The following is a 16,676-nucleotide window of genomic DNA, read 5'->3' on the forward strand; positions in this document are numbered from 1 at the left end:
ACCGAAGCAGATTTAATTGTTTTATTTAAACAGACAGACAAACACGAACACACAGAGGAGTGACAACAACACAATATTGCATTGCATTGAGATTTGAGTATGAATGTATACATATGGTTCATATCAGGTCTCAAGTCTCTTATGACATAGGTGACATCGTGGTTTTATGATGGGGGGGGGGGGGGGGGGGGGGGGGTGGGGGGTAACGGTCAAACGGCTTTCCAAATTGTGTAGATAGTGCACCTGTTGTGCTGAAGTGCTAAAGGGTCAGACAGAGTTAATGGATTATTTGACCCTGATTGTCAGGGTCAAATAGTCACCTGCAAAAATCTGATCTTATCCTCCACACACACACACACACGCACATCGTCAAATATAAATATATTGTACGTGAATTCAAGTGTATAGGCCTAACTTAAAGTATGCAGAAATACAACTGATAATAATAACAATAACAACAATAATATTACTAATAATAATAATGAACAAGATGAACATGTTAAATACAAGAAAGAAACTGTAGCTTTTATGTAGGACATTTCAATGGAAATGAATTGCCTATTTATCTGATGATTTTGTGTGCTTATATTCCTTTGTGTTTTTGCTTTGCTCTTTTATCATCTCCTCATAACCTATATCTCTTCACCGGGAACAAGTGGGGAAGATGATATGATAATTATCATTAATAATATTGTTGTTACATTACTTTTCTTCCTGTTCTACCTATGGGTTTTACGTTATTCTTAACATATATCTATAGTGTGTCGTAGTGAATATGTTTGTACATTTATTTTAAGATTAGCATGCAATGATGGTAATGAAAAAAGTGGGGATTAATGATTATTATGATGCTTGTTGTGTGTGTTTATCACCGCTGCTGGTTGTGTGCGTGTGTGCATCTCTCCTATAGTGTGTGTTGCTGCTGGTTGTGTTCATGTCAGCGTCTGCCACATGATGTGTGTTGTTATTGTCTCGAGTAGAGACACAGCCACGCCTCCACCTGATGAGCGCTGGCGCCGGCGCGTGTCTGGCGCACTTCAAAACTGTATCATTCTTAAAGGTTCATGCAACTTTCACAACACCTGCACTGCACTTAGCCTGCTTGTTCGTACAACTGAGGGGCCGACGGATGCATCTGTACTCCTTGAAGTTGTCCTTTTTGAATGCTTGTCTTCAGCTTCGTTTAATCCCTGCACAGGTCGTTTATGTTGCTGCGTGCTGTGCGAATAGGCCTGTTTCCACTGCGGTTGTTCATTGAAATAAAGTCTGAACCCAGCGCAGTGTTGCTTTACAGTCAAATATGCATTGTGTCTGTTATGTGTATTACACGTTTAAAACAACACTACATCATTTTTAAAGGAAGAAGCTGGTTTTCTAGTCTTTTACAAAGCAGAAGCGTCGCGTGGGTGGGGCGGAGTGTAAATAAGTGCGGGGGAATTGTTAGGGGGGGCGTTTGATATCACGCATGCGCACTATCATACCGGCGACGGCTGTACGAACGGTGGCCTAGCGAACAACAAGGGGATTACAGAGCCCATTTTGACAGGTCATTTCAAAATACTTATATTTATTAGTATATGTGTGATAACGCTTTGTAATGATAAGCGAATTTGATTCTTAATGTCGGCAACATTTGAAAAACATAGGGCTGTCGCATGAGCTAACGTTACATTTCAAAGCTAACGCTGGCTAACTCAGCTAGCCACTGTCAGCCAGCTAGCGTTAGCTTTCGATAGTCGATTGTGCTAACAACGGCTATGACATTAGCTAACGCTAGCTGACAAAGTGTAGCCCTCCCGTGTACCTATTCTTCGTTAATTTAATATTGTTTTGTGTTTAGGTGATTTGTGGATCGATAAGGGGAATCATCACATCAGAGCATTAGATAATGATATGTTTGGTTATTTATTAATCACGCCGTGTCAAGTCACATAAAGCTAACAGCTAGCTAGCTAGCTAGTATCCTTAGATGCCCCAATGTGTTGAACTGTGTGCTGAGGGGCTGTTGCCCTATTTAGCCATGTAAACTACAGTTGCCGTTTACATATGGCAGTTTTATTTGAGTTAGTCATTGTTTTGGTAATCCTTAATTGCCCTACTTACAGCTAACTCTAATATACTTTGACTAAAGAAATATACAGACATACATGCATTGTTATATAATTGTTGGTGTGCAATAGGATTTTGTCATCTGTCGATATTCAGTTCCAGATTGGGAAGTTAAAAGGTTTTCTCCAAACCTTATTATATGAGTCTGTCTATATAACATTTATTTCTGTATCTCTCTAGGCTTCACAATGAGTCAGGGTAAGGACAATGCACGACTTAAAAGCTACAAGAACAAGTCCCTTAACACAGATGAAATGAGAAGAAGGAGGGAGGAGGAAGGCCTACAGCTTCGCAAACAGAAGAAGGATGAACAGGTGAGCAAAGTGTGGCGGAAGTCATTTAGACCTCCTCAGCAGAGGATGAGTTTTAATATGTATTATTGCCAGTATTGCTAATGTCAGGGAGGAAACTTGAATCCACGCTGTCTTCCTCACAATATAACGATGAAGAGGAAATATGCTTAAAAATACCAAAATAAGTTATTTAAATATTATTCTATTGTAGCTCTTTAAGAGGAGGAATGTTGCCACAGTGGAGGATGATGGCCTCCCAGAGGACGATGGGATGGCTGATAGCGGCTACCTGGAGTCCCAGGCTAACAACATGGACCCACTCACGGTAAGACGAGAATCGAATCTACATGAGGTGCCATCATGCACAGCACGTATGAAGTCATATGACAGCATTTCTTCTGTGTTGATCAAATTTCCATCTCTCTGCTGTACAGGGTGGAGTGATCTCTGAAGACATGACTCAAATGATCTTCTCCAGTACTCCTGAGCAGCAGCTAATAGGCACCCAGCGCTTTAGGAAGCTCCTTTCTAAAGGTAAACTGATTTCCTCATGGATACTTGATTGTTACGAGAGCCGGATGACAATTGAAAACATGGCGATGTTTTATGCATACATTGTATAAGGTAGGAAATCGGTTACGCATAATTTTATTCAGCAAAATGAACAAATTGAAGTTGACTATAAAAGGAACATTTAATCATGTAATCTGGAATACTTGAGTACATTTTTTAATCTATTGAAAGACAGATAATGTTATGAAAATAATTGCTATATTAACGTTTGTCATATTGTCCACATCTACTCTATGTCTCACTTAGAACCCAACCCACCCATTGATGAAGTCATTGCTACTCCAGGGGTGGTGGAGCGCTTTGTTGAGTTCCTGAAAAGGAGAGAAAACTGCACATTGCAGGTACATTTCACTTAGTAAAGATACTATTTTTCCCCATTTACGCTCACATTCACACCTGCGGGCAATTCAGAGTCATCAATTAACCTAAGCTGCATTTCTTTTGACTGTGTGAGGAAGCCGAAGAACCCGGAGGGAACCCACGCTGACACGAGGAAAACATGTAAACGCCACACAAGAAGGGCCTCTCTTGCTGTGAGGCGACAGTGCAGCCCGCTGAGTGATCAATGTGTAATAAACATTATATATTTTGATTTTGTTGTTTCAGTTTGAAGCTGCATGGGTGTTGACCAACATTGCATCAGGTACCTCCCATCAGACCCGGGTGGTAATCCAGGCAGGAGCTGTGCCCATTTTCATAGAGATGCTCACTTCGGATTTCGAAGACGTACAGGAACAGGTATGGAGAATTTAGACGTACCGGTGTTTTTCATTTTGTCTTACTGATGTTTATAACAACATATATTAATTTAACCGGATAAAACATAATCCCGCCATTGAATACTGTACATTTTAATTTTGTTTATTGACTGACCTGAATAATTGCTTTGCCCCTCAGGCAGTGTGGGCCTTGGGAAACATAGCAGGAGACAGCACAGAATGCAGAGACTTTGTCATAGACTGCAACATTCTGCCTTCCCTGGTGCAGTAAGTAACAACTCAATGTCACGTTGTCTTCCTCCTAAATCTTGTTATTACTCCAGAAGATACAGAGTAACTTTGATCCCGTATCCTCAATAAAACACGCTCCTTTTGGCAGATTATTGGCCAAACAGAATCGTCTAACCATGATGAGGAACGCAGTGTGGGCGCTCTCAAACCTGTGCAGAGGAAAGAACCCACCTCCGGACTTTACTAAGGTAATTTGCCAAGATAAATATGTTGCTATGGCAACAGCACACCTCTCACATCATATCTCACTTTTCAAGGTCACAAGCTGTACGGAGTTGCTTATGTCTATCTGTGAAACAGTCATTCGTATTAAACTTAATACCAGCATGTTCTCTCTTTTCCCCCCCAGGTGTCCCCGTGTCTCAGTGTGCTGTCCTGGCTGCTGTTCGTCAATGACACAGACATCCTGGCTGATGCATGCTGGGCACTCTCCTACCTGTCTGATGGCCCCAATGACAAAATCCAGGCTGTTATTGACTCAGGAGTCTGTCGCAGGCTGGTGGAGTTACTGATGTAAGGCTTTAAGCACATACTGTATACTTACGATTATAAAAGATTACACAACTCAGATATGAATTGTTGGAGAGGAGCAATGTTTGCAATTTTAGACAGTCACCTAAACATACGGTGTGACGGTGACAATCCAGATGTGGGTGTGTTGTGAATGTGGCCAGACAGTATTTGAGTCTGACTAATGCGTTACCAGAGTCAGACGAGGCTGCAGTATATAGTATTTCCAATAGAAAAAGAAGCATAAAGCCACTGTAAAGTCGCTACAGCAGAAAGGGAGGTCGAACATTAGTTGCTACCGATCTAACACATGGGGGGAACACATCTGATCATACTTCACAATTGTGCTTTGTTCCAGGCACTCAGATTATAAGGTTGTATCTCCTGCACTGCGAGCTGTTGGGAACATAGTCACTGGAGATGATCTGCAGACACAGGTAACAGCACCGTGTACACACACACAAAGTTATGCTATGTTTGGAGAAGGTAACTGGATACTTTATCGATAAATATTTATTATTTATTGTGTGTAATTTGTGTGGATGCCTAGGTGATTTTGAACTGTTCAGTGCTGCAGTCCCTACTTCACCTCCTGAGTAGCCCCAAGGAGTCCATCAAGAAGGAAGCCTGCTGGACGATCTCCAACATCACCGCAGGGAACCGAGCACAAATACAGGTGTGTGTGTGTGTGTGTGTGTGTGTGTGTGTGTGTGTGTGTGTGTGTGTGTGTGTGTGTGTGTGTGTGTGTGTGTGTGTGTGTGTGTGTGTGTGTGTGTGTGTGTGTGTGTGTGTGTGTGTGTGTGTGTGTGAATAACTTGGAAAGTTAAGGTTGAAAAGTTGACATGAGCATTTCCTCTTCTAATGAAGTCTTTCCCCCTCTTATTAGATGGTGATAGACGCGGGCCTGTTGCCTCCTCTCATCACTATCCTGCAGGTAGCAGAGTTTCGCACAAGGAAGGAGGCGGCCTGGGCAATTACCAATGCCACCTCGGGGGGCTCTGCAGAGCAAATAAGGTAAGACCACTGATGCAGTTTAACATGCAGTATACAGCTGTGGCTTATTCCTTTCAAATGGATGATGGTTTAAGAGCTAGTGACTAACTGACACTGTCAGAAATAGTTAGCATTTGGCTCTTCCAATCAGAGTTAATGCTCATAAAAGTAAGTAGTATTCTGTTTCTTCTTATTCATGGTGACTTTAAAGTTCTAAGGTTTGTATTTTACAACTGAAAATAAATGAAAAAAAATAGAGAAAATCCAAAAATGAAATACAGTACAGAATGTTTTGCAAAATGTCGTGAGAAAATATGATGTAAACAAACGGAATACTTTCAAATACAGAAGTAATCATCATCTAAAGCAGTAGGGAGACTGGTGAACCTTCATCTTTTGATAGTGTGTGTGTGCTTTACTGATCAGGCATTGTGTCCATTGTTGAGCCAAAGACAGTTATTTGCTTTAAATGAGTAACACATGTTCGACTCTGTATCTGTGTTTGTACCCCTCCCCTCCCCTCTCCCCTTGCAGGCACCTTGTGGAGCTCGGCTGTATAAAACCTCTGTGTGACCTGCTCACACTTATGGACTCCAAAATCGTTCAGGTGGCTCTAAATGGCCTTGAGAACATCCTGCGACTGGGAGAACTGGAGGCCAAGAGGGGAGGAGGCATCAACCCTTACTGTGCACTAATTGAAGAGGCCTATGGTTAGTGTACACTGACACACACACACACACACACGATTAAAATGATTGCATTCATGCTGGTTTAAACCAGAGAAAACCAGTATATCCTCACATTTGATGCACTGGAAGCAGCTGCTGGACAGTTAAACCTGATCAATGAACTGTGAATAAATTATTTAAATTTCTGGCTGTTAATTAATCGAGCACCGCCTCCCTTCTTCCCAGGTCTGGACAAGTTGGAGTTCCTGCAGGGACACGAGAACCAGGAAATCTACCAGAAAGCCTTCGACCTGATCGAGCGCTACTTCAACACCGAAGACGAGGACCCGTCTCTGGCTCCAGCCGTCGATCTGCAGCAGCAGCAGTTCCTCTTCCAGCAGTGCGAGGCCCCGATGGAAGGCTTCCAGCTATAATGCTAAATCCCCCCCCCCCATGTGCTCCACCTTCATCCTCACCTCTGCTCATTTCTCTCACTCTCTGCCCACTGCCACGATCAAGGGTTACGACAACCCACGGCTCCCCCCCCCCTCCTCATCGTCAGAGAGATTGATTTAATCATTATCATGATTATGAAAAATGTAACATTACAGGAGCACATGTGTGTGTGCGCGTAGCGTCAAACGTGGGTCACGTTCTGCAGTCTTGTCGGCCAGTTTGTGACGGTTTCACTCATCGTTCTGTCTTGCGCTGAGCTCACCTCTGCGTCTGAACCCCCAGCTAGCCGCTCAGGCCCCCGGGGTCTCCTACTTGCAGGTTGTCCCTGTAACACCACTCCGTCTTGCTTTTTTGGATTTCCTCAGCTCATCCCAAATGAAAAGCACTTCTCGGTGTTCCCGTAGGATTGGCCAACCCTATCTCTGATCAAGTGGGAGTTTGTAGGACTGCACTGCTTGTCTGATGGAAGCATTTAGGACTCACAAGACAGACGAACATGGACGTGATTTTTACCCCCCTTTCCCACATACATACATACATACATACATACATACATACATACACACACACACACACACACACACACACACACACACACACCCAGAAGAATGATCTAACCTAAACACTGGACTGACCATGAGACGCTGATCACATGTTTGTGGTCTTTGGACTGAACTGCCCACACTGGGGCCACGTGGCCACAGTCCCAACCCAAGGACTCAACTGACCTCTACTAAAGGCACTTAAATGACTCAAAAATGGGAGGTTGAATTCCCTCATCTCCTCTCTCCGGCCATTGGAAAAGTTACCACAGATGGACAAATTAGGAACTTGACTGTCGCTGAGGGGTGGAGCTTGTCCACAAGGCTGCTTGCGTTCCCTCCTGGATCTCATATCATGCATTCCTTTATCTAGTAATGGGACTTTCCACCTGCACAGGCTTCATCCTGAGGAGTTTAGACTGCCTCTGGTGTGATGTGAAATACCCCATGGAGCCATGGGAATTGGAGTCTTCCCTCGCACTGAGACGATTAGACAGACTTGGACGAGACAAAGCAGACTATTTAACCCTGGAATCTGGCCAGCAGCAGACCAGCGGGAATTTGTATTATCTTTTCTTAATTTCATTTTATTTACAGCACTTTAGTTCAGGACCGATACCTGCTCCTCAAGAATATACCATAGTTTTTGCATTAACTATTGAATTGGTTGATGACGCGGCTTCTCCCTCCTCAGGAAGCGAGGCGTAAAGAGGTGCGGTCTGAATCCTCGACCCCCTTCTGGTATGATAAGGATTACAATGTACTTCACTGTTTACCCTTCCCACAGATTGTGGACTGTTAGCACACTAATTACAATCAGTAGATCATGCTGCCTCAGCAAAGCTAGAAAAACTGTATTGTAACAAAGGAAGTCAGACTCTTGGAAAATTGGCTGTTAGAACATGAGCAGTCTAAATGTCTTTCCAACACATTCAGGTAGCATTTTCCAATTTGATCTGCTGAAACATCAACACATATATCAGCTATTGGGTCTGAAGCTGGTCTTTATTAAAAAAAAAAAAAAAGCTTTTTTTTTTTGTATTTGGGGTTAGCATCTGCCATGTTGCTGATGGTGCCATACACTTTATTTAACAGGAATCCTTCCAGATAATTTCAACAAATCCAGATAAAAACTTGAAAATACTGGTGATCACCTTAGTTAGCAGAACTGAATGTTTGTTTACCAAGTCCTCTTAACATTGCTTACTTTTATTGAATCTCTGCAAGAGATTACCAGCTCTACATGTTAATTACCGTTTGTTGTATTGAGTTTGTGCAACTGTCCCTGTTATGCCATTTGCATAAAAGCTGGTTCATGAACCACAGTGTAAGTGAATCAGTTTCATTGTAATTTGTGTACAGGGTTAATCATTATGGGAAGGATTTCCTTTACTGCCACACAGCAGAAGAAATGTGGTTCCTCTGTGAAAGGTTTATTTTCAATTAATCTGAAGATTATTTTCTCAATTCATTGTTTTATCTATAAATAGTGAGAAGTAACCAACTGAGATCTTTAGCTTAAAGTTTGCAGTTTATATAAACTTAAATCATGATGTCATTAAATCAGACGAGAATATTCAAGAAGCAATACTTTATTTGATTTTTTATTTTGGTGTTGACTATATACAAACATAGATGTCACATCAGTCATAAACAAACCAGCCTACTTACATCGTACCAGGACACGACAGACCATAACGCAGGTGGATCATGACCACTTAACATTCTCTTAGAACTGAAGACCATTGAAACCCTTCAGGGCTGAACGGTCCTCACGTCATTTTTAAATAGGAATACCTAACATGTTAATGGTGGATAGCTTTTGAAGTACTCGGAAGTTTACTAGAAGCATCGATAGATAGAAAACTTTATTGGTGCGTCTGTTCGATTGATTTCTTGTCTGAAAATTATTATTTTGCTGTTTAGTAAATGACAACATTTCATTATAACTCATAAAACCTCTACTATAAAAGATTAAGCTCATGTTTCACCTGTCCTGTTAGTGCCGGTTCCTCAAAAAACAGGTGCCAGTTTATAACCTCAATGTATTCACTGAAAAGGTAAAACCTGATGTTTGGCTTTCCAAAATGCATAATCCATAGTTGTGTGTTAGTCAATATCCAAAACTATTAAGTATCAACTGCTCTGATATTTTTTTGTTGCTCTTTAGGATTGTAGTGGAGAGCTCTGAAACTGTGATGCATACAGCAAGAAGGGAGGGAGGGGGGGGGGGGGGGGGGGACACCATTGGCCCAGTATTAGGGGGTAAAGGAGTATACAGGGACTAGTCGTCTTCCATCACTGAGCCTTCTCAGACAGGACAAGGGCGGCTTCCTTCTCTCTTTGTAGTTCCTCCTTCCATCTCGCTTTTTTCTCCATGTTTTGAGCCGTCAGGGACTCGTGCCGGCCTACAGACTGCGACAAGATTTGAAAAATTGTCTGTTCTGCATCATTTGTATTTGCTCTAAAATACACAACAGTGGTAAAATTTACATGTCATGTGTAGAACAGAAGGGTTCATTCGTGAGCACCAAATGCAGAGAGAAAACAGCCCTTTCACGTTGTTGTAAACGATGTAACTGGAGAGAAAACCAATGCATGCAAACACAATCTGTTATCTATTGCCACTCACCCGTTTGCCCAGAAACACCATCATCAGACAGGCCCCTATTGTGGTCGCCATCATCACGTAGCAGGCTTTCACTCTCACTTTGTTTCTGGCACCATCAATCATCTCAAACCTGTGATACGGACAGGTGCACAAACAAATGTCAGTGTAGCCAGATACTTGAATACATTAAGAAAACAATATCCTAATCAAATACAGTGCGCTGTTGTAAGCTCGGCACACTATTAAAAGTGTTGTGCGTGTTCCTTTATACAAGGGCAATATGTCAACAATCACCATCAGCTATTAATGCTTCTCTCATTCGCTTAAATCAATATATTACAGCATCATTTTAACATTTTTATACTGCGTTTTGGTTCGCTGTGAGTGAAGGAAGCGGGAAGGTCTGCAGTTTGTCTGCGTGACAGTCGGGTCTTTTATCATTGCAGCAGACCAGATATGATCTCCACCCTGATTTCAGGAACAACAGTAATTACCTCCTGCCTTGTTTGAACTGCACTCATCTTGGAATATCGGCGACCTACAGCAGCACCACCGCCGAGTTAGCTCTGTTCGTGTGAATTATCTTAACTACATCACGCAAAGAGCCAATCGGATGCGAGTGTACTGGGAGGTCTGGTGTAAACAGGAAAAGGCTACTTACGACACAAGCTCTGGTATCTGGTCTGCTGTCTTGAAGCGTCCCGACCAGACCAGCATCTTCTTGTCCAGATTTGAGGGTCTGTAGCCCGGGAGTCTGAACCCGGCACGAGGCTCTGTGTGAAAGAAAGCACACGTTAGAACGAACAGAGTTTATGTCCACAAATCCACATCTTGAAGGAAAAAAAAACACAGAGAAGTTTAGTTTCACAAGCCCCAGTCGTTAGCTCCATCACCCCCGATTGTAACCCCACTTCCTGTGTCCCTCCTCCCGCTGGGACTAAAGAAAACTTTCACACACTTGCTATGGCAACAAGTGACCTGTGATGTACGAAAATTCTGAGACACACAACTTTCTTTTTTATATTTTGAAGATCATTTTTTTGCCTTCATTGGACAGATGAAGAGTGTAGTGGCAGACTGGAAACAGGGTGAAAGGTGTGACATGCAACAAAGGTCCCATGTTTAGAGCATTGGCGATCTCTGTGCGAGTTCGTAGGACTGCAACACTTGACTGATTGAAGCATTAATGACTCACAAGACAACATGGACAGTAATCTGTGTGCCCACATGATCCACAACTCTACCTTGTGCTGGAACTGCAGGCAGAGGCTCTGCTTTGACCTCCTGTGGTTTATTGCACATCCCTCTGAGGCTCCATGTTTCAGCGACCTGTCGGCACCTCTGACCTGATGAGATGTTAAAAAAAGACCGTGAGTGTATTGGATCTAGGGAGGAATCATAACTAGGGCTAAATCAAACTAATAATTTAGAATTTGGGAGAGATGCTGAATATTTTCTTGATTAATAAACTTGTCTATAAAATGTGAGGAAATTGGGGGAATGCCAATCTCAATTTCCTGATGTGACTTCCTGAAGTTGTTTTGATTTCTCAAACAAACAAACAATGATTCTGTTAACTATCACGTGAGACAAAGAAAAGCAGCAAATCATCCCAACAACTGAGAGGCTGGAACTTCGAAATATTTTGTCTTTTTTGCTTGTAAAATGATTACAGATTAAAGATTACCAAACAGTTGCTGATTATGTTTCTATTCTCATTCTTTCAGCTCTAATCATAATGTCAAAATATCTCATTTTACATGAATATAAAAGTACTCACAAGATGCATCACAACATTTAAAAGGAGCAATCATAAGGGCACAGCCAGTGTGCCGGAGGTGTGTCAGGGTAACAAAGCCAAAACAAAAGGGTTTGCTAGGTCGAAGTATTAAGTGAGGCTTTAATTTGGATTAAACCTGAACACGAACTACAAATGTCCCAAATACAGGTACAGCTATCAACACCTTTCATGGCCGCGTCATGATCATTTACTCTTATTATGATATGACATTCAAAGAACAAGAGGTACAAATAATATAAAATGTATTAAACTATCACTAGCTAGTCGTATGTAAGATTAATACAACTGTAGCTGCAAGCTAGCGTTAATATTTAGCGTTAAGTTACAAATACACGGATACCGAGTATGAGAGGCTTCTACGCAGTTATTAATAAAAACAAATAACACAAATTAAAGTTGACAATACGAACCTAAAAAGTTGCCAATGGAAAGGCGAGACCTGACGAAATTCATATTTTTTAATATGTTAAAGTTAAAAAAAGAAACACCGTGTCTATCAAGCCACTAAACTGCGTCGTAACACTTCCGTCAGCTGTTGGTTGGTTGAAAGTCAACCAGCGTTTTCAACAACAGCCCAACAGGACCCCCTGTCGAAGCATAGGCGCATGTGCTGTTTGCCTGATCAGAAATGATGCAGATCTTTCGTTGAAGTCTGTTTCCTCCACGAATATTGTCTACCGTACATAGCTGGAGTTATATCTTAAGTGGGGTTATTGTTTAATTATGCTTAGGCATCACAAAGATGACTGGTTTTGCTTCAGTTTAGGTTAAAGTAAGGGGTAAGGGGCATTATAAATCGATGGGGAACAGACTTTGACGCAACAACGGAGGATTCCATCACAAGTTATGTAACTGTTCTTTGTCAATTTTTTCGATGGTACTTGTATTTTGATAGAGATATTGCCCTTTGACTTATAACGCGATAGAGCTTTCAATATTAGGTATGAACGTGGGAATTATAATACAATGTGGTAATATATTTAGCTTGACCGAGGGGTTTTTTTGTTCAGGCATTGTCTTTAACAGCCTTCTGTGTAGAAAGGACCAAGCATTCCACCATGGCTGCGTCCGGTGGAACTTTAGATTGTGAGGACTTTTCAATGTTTCAGGTAATTTCAACGAATAATTCAACGATCTGTACTAACTTGTCATTGATTTGCTGCGATCTGAACCAGAACCTCTTGAAAGTTCACACGCTGTGTGGTTTGTTTTCTGTGTAACGTCAAGCCAGTGAATGGGTGACCCTCCTGATCACTAGTGTTGACACAGACTGGATCAGCAGGGCTGAAACAGTCAGCACATGGTTTAAAAATCACTGTCACGGGTCTTCAGATGAACCCGGTCAGCCGGTATGTGATATACCTAACCTGTTGAAGTTGATAAAGTATCTCCAGTCACATTACATTACAACTAAACTGGCCTACTTTTCAAGATAACGTTACAAAAACACAAAACAAGAATGGCGTCTACAATTGTGAAGACCCAGGGATCAGCATGCCACCACCTCACAAGGTGTCACAAGTAGGCAATCACTTGTTGCAGGAAAGTTAATGTGCTTTATTTTTTGCCCAATTGTGCCACAGAAAGCCTTTGACACAGGCTGAGCGCCAGCATGAAACATGTTGCATTTATACGCAGTTGTCCAAGCTGTTATCTACTATATTTGTTAATTTAAGATATACTATAACTTCTCTGCAGTGCTCACAGAGAGCCGAATAGTCCACTGTTTCTGTATTGATTCTCTGCAACATTCCTTGTGTTGTTGATTGACAAAAAGTAATCAAGTGTACTGTTCTCAGATATGTGGAGACATGCTTGGTTTGATATCATTCTCTGCTTTGATAACCAGAGATCAATTAAAAAATGTAATGTGTTGCAACATAACAGAAAATAGTTGAGGTTCATATCATTGCTTTGGTTTTAGTTGACGTGAAGTTGCTGACTGTCTCTTTCTCAGGAGATGCTGAAGGTGATGCGCAACATAGATGACCGCATCGTCTATGCGCTGAACACCACGGTGCCCACAGTCTCCTTCACAGGCAAAGTGGATGCCACGCACACGTGCAAACAACTCTATGAATCTGTGAGTGACAGTCGTGACTAAAATAATGCGCCTGTGTCAAAGTTGCCTCCTGGCTTTTTCATATCGTACTGAACCAGTTCCAGTAATAATCTCATGCGTTCCACAGATGATGGACGCCCATCTGACCAGAGACAGAGCTATCAAGTCCTGTATAGCTCAGACTTCAGAGGAGATGGGACAACTGCGTGAACAAAGAGCAAAAGACAGCGACAACCTGGCACTCATCAAACTGCTCAGAAAGGAGCAGACCAAGGTAGGTCCTGTTTCTAACACTAGAGGGCTTTAAACACCACCGAGCTGTGACATGAGAGCCGTCTGGAGCTGGAAGACTCACTGAAATGCAATCTTTATTTGGAGAGAATTGGGCACATTTTCTCACTTTTTATTTTTTTTCGGGACTATTTCTTCAGTAGAAAGTAGTTGTTCACGGCCAAAGTAAGCTCTGTGATATCCAGAGGAACCAGGACATTGTTGCCTGAAATGGCACTCCTCCAATTCCAAAAGCCAATGGGATTTTGGACTACTGCAGAAAATATGCTCTGTGGCAATGACCAATTTACTAGCAGGTTTTGTTCAGCAAGATAATCTTCATTAAAAATCTATCTTTAGGCTATAAACGAACTACATCATGGCCACATGAGCGTGAATATACACTGTAAGTCTGTGGAGGCGGACTAGTCGGCGTGATGTTTTGTAGTTCCATATAGCCACTTGTTGGCAACAGACTTTTTTTATAACATTTGAAAGCTTCAAAAGTCACGATAGGAGTATTTATATATTCTATATCTAACAAAAGTTAAAATCTCTTAAGCTTGTGTCAACATATACCTTATTTCAGACATCTAACCAAAAAGCCACGTTGAGAAGAGGGAAGTCCAAAAATGGCAACTAATTTCTAGGTTTTAGGACTCATTCCTGCACCACTCTATAGAGAATAACAAGTTTATAAAAGGCATATCTATGGTGTGTTTTAAAAGAAGTGGGCATTTAGGAGGCAGAGGGGATCTAATGAAGTATTTGACCCATAGAAAACTAAAAGTTGAATATTTTGGCTTCTGCTGCTTTTATTTGTGGTGACATAAATCTCAGACGTGCATCTCAAAACTATGACACATAATCTGTCTTGTCTCATCTATATAACTGTCTTCATGGCTAAATAGTTGTCAAAGAGAGAATATGTTTTTGTTTCTCCAGTTTAGCTGAACTGACCCTTTACGTAGCGTTATATTAACAATCTTTCACAAACTATCATAAATGTTTGAAAATATGAACCAAGTAACGCATTTTTCCTTCCTTGTTTCCAGTTAAAGCTGATGCAATCAGAGCTGAATGTTGAAGAAGTTGTCAATGATAGAAGTCTGAAGGTAGGCTCACTGTTAATAGTAATGTCCTGTAATCACACCTAAATGCTCTGTCACTGTTCTATAAGTTACTTATCCCTGATTTGCCGTGTTTAGGTTTTCAGTGAAAGGTGCAGAATCCACTACACGCCTCCGAAGGTGAAGTGAAGCTCCGTCTGATGAGAGGAGCTGCTTCACTCGAGGTTCGAATCCCGACTGGAGCTGAAACTACGACCTGCTGCTGAGTCCTGACTGCAGGCTGCAGACCATCCAGACCGCCCTGACCTCTTCTCCAACACACTTGTATTCCATTGTGTCTGTTGCATTGCATTACCACAGCTGTGCAGCAGTCTTTAGTGTGCTTCTTTAATGAGAAACATTGTACAAAAAGAGTGTTTTTTTGTTTGTTTTTTAAAAAGACAATAAAATGTTTTAAAGCGATTTAAATCATTTGTGAATCTTTTGAGGAAGTGTTCTACTTGCAATGAGGTGGTGCAGTTTAATCCACTCCGTCTTAAGTTCTTGAAATATTTTAAATGTCTAAACTTTCAGCTGAATTGGCAGTTAATTGTGTACAGACATTCATGGTTCTCAGAGGATGAATCCTAACGAATGTGAGCGTGTTAGCATTGAGCTCAAAGCATCACTGTGCCTCAGTAGACGCGTAATGGTTTTCTTTATTGTTTGATGCAGGAAAGTTGGTAGAAAGGTCATTAGTGTCAGTGTATGTCCTTGTTTAGTTATATTCTATCTATTTTTTTTTTAATCTCAGAAGAATGTTCTTCAGGACACCTGTCTTCTATCACACGCTAGGACAGTGTTGCCTGGTTTGTGTGATCACAACACACAATATGAGAAAGCTCAAAATCGATCCGTTTGTGCTGCTGCACACCGTTCAGAAAATGTATTAGGCGTAGCATGTCTCTGTAAAGCAGAGCTGAGTGAGAGACAGTCAGATGAATAGTCTTTCCTCCAACATGAACCTGCAGGAAAAAGGGAGAAAGATTGGACATCTAAATAAATGTATCTGGATCTTTTGTTGCCAATCAGCAAATGTTTAACTGTTTACTGTCCTGCCTCGACATGACATTAAATGCAACTGGATGTCACAAATAATTCAACCTGTATATTATGCAAAGACACACATCCGAGGCTTTCATTTATGTTTTCAAATATCACAATATTATATACCTTGACGAGGACGTTTTCGCCAACTTCCAAAAGCTGATTCCATTATTTAACTGCTTTGAATTCCTGATAGTTCATAGTTCAGATGCTTTAGATTTCTAGTTTAGACTTTAGAGGCTGTCGACTCTTCATAATGTTGGTCTTCTTTGTTTTTGCTTTATTAAGGAAAGACAGACAGGACTTATTGTCAGTTTATTTCCTCATTTGGTTCGTTTCTGTACGCTCCCTTTTATGATTTCAGAAGAATGTATGAAATGTTTTTGTCCTCCTCCAGGACACCTGTCAAGTAACTAAAGAATAAAGTGTTTCCTGGTTTGTGTAATCAGAACTCACAACATGAGGAGATTAAAGATATTTTTCCATGTTAAGGTCTGGGTCTGGATTTATTTACCTTTTTTAATCTATTTGTCACCATCTGTTCACGCCAATAAAACATATATTTTAGATATCAGACAAATGCTGCATATAAGAACCACAAGACATATATAGAGACTTTTAA

At 41.3% G+C, this 16,676-nt stretch overlaps 3 protein-coding genes across 4 annotated transcripts; 2 read left to right on the forward strand and 1 right to left on the reverse strand.

Moving 5' to 3' along the window:
- The first annotated feature begins 1,445 nt into the window (after positions 1 to 1,445).
- Positions 1,446 to 9,137, forward strand: kpna1 (karyopherin alpha 1 (importin alpha 5)). The gene is made up of 14 exons (XM_076080166.1): positions 1,446 to 1,546; positions 2,290 to 2,423; positions 2,614 to 2,727; positions 2,837 to 2,936; positions 3,222 to 3,316; positions 3,582 to 3,713; positions 3,873 to 3,961; positions 4,074 to 4,173; positions 4,335 to 4,498; positions 4,854 to 4,932; positions 5,046 to 5,171; positions 5,382 to 5,509; positions 6,023 to 6,198; positions 6,403 to 9,137. Exons 2-14 carry the CDS (start codon positions 2,298 to 2,300, stop codon positions 6,588 to 6,590), a joined length of 1,617 nt encoding a protein of 538 aa, XP_075936281.1. The 5' UTR covers positions 1,446 to 1,546; positions 2,290 to 2,297; the 3' UTR covers positions 6,591 to 9,137.
- Positions 8,731 to 12,140, reverse strand: fam162a (family with sequence similarity 162 member A). The gene is made up of 5 exons (XM_076080167.1): positions 11,977 to 12,140; positions 11,010 to 11,111; positions 10,427 to 10,538; positions 9,787 to 9,895; positions 8,731 to 9,569 (listed from the first exon to the last, which is right to left on the reverse strand). The coding sequence occupies exons 1-5, from the start codon at positions 12,017 to 12,019 to the stop codon at positions 9,453 to 9,455; spliced, it is 483 nt and encodes a 160-aa protein (XP_075936282.1). The 5' UTR covers positions 12,020 to 12,140; the 3' UTR covers positions 8,731 to 9,452.
- An 81-nt stretch (positions 12,141 to 12,221) lies between these two features.
- On the forward strand, positions 12,222 to 15,430 carry mix23 (mitochondrial matrix import factor 23). 2 transcript variants are annotated; one of them, XM_076080699.1, is made up of 5 exons: positions 12,222 to 12,675; positions 13,524 to 13,649; positions 13,756 to 13,902; positions 14,954 to 15,013; positions 15,107 to 15,430. In XM_076080699.1, the coding sequence occupies exons 1-5, from the start codon at positions 12,625 to 12,627 to the stop codon at positions 15,155 to 15,157; spliced, it is 435 nt and encodes a 144-aa protein (XP_075936814.1). In that variant the 5' UTR covers positions 12,222 to 12,624; the 3' UTR covers positions 15,158 to 15,430. The 2 variants fall into 2 exon arrangements, with proteins under 2 accessions (XP_075936814.1, XP_075936815.1); XM_076080700.1 differs by lacking the exon at positions 12,222 to 12,675 and adding an exon at positions 12,725 to 13,087.
- The last annotated feature ends 1,246 nt before the right edge of the window (positions 15,431 to 16,676 follow it).

This window comes from Anarhichas minor, unplaced genomic scaffold (assembly GCF_050575085.1).
Source record: "Anarhichas minor isolate MPS153535 unplaced genomic scaffold, ASM5057508v1 ptg000074l, whole genome shotgun sequence".
NCBI classification, from domain to species: domain Eukaryota; kingdom Metazoa; phylum Chordata; class Actinopteri; order Perciformes; family Anarhichadidae; genus Anarhichas; species Anarhichas minor.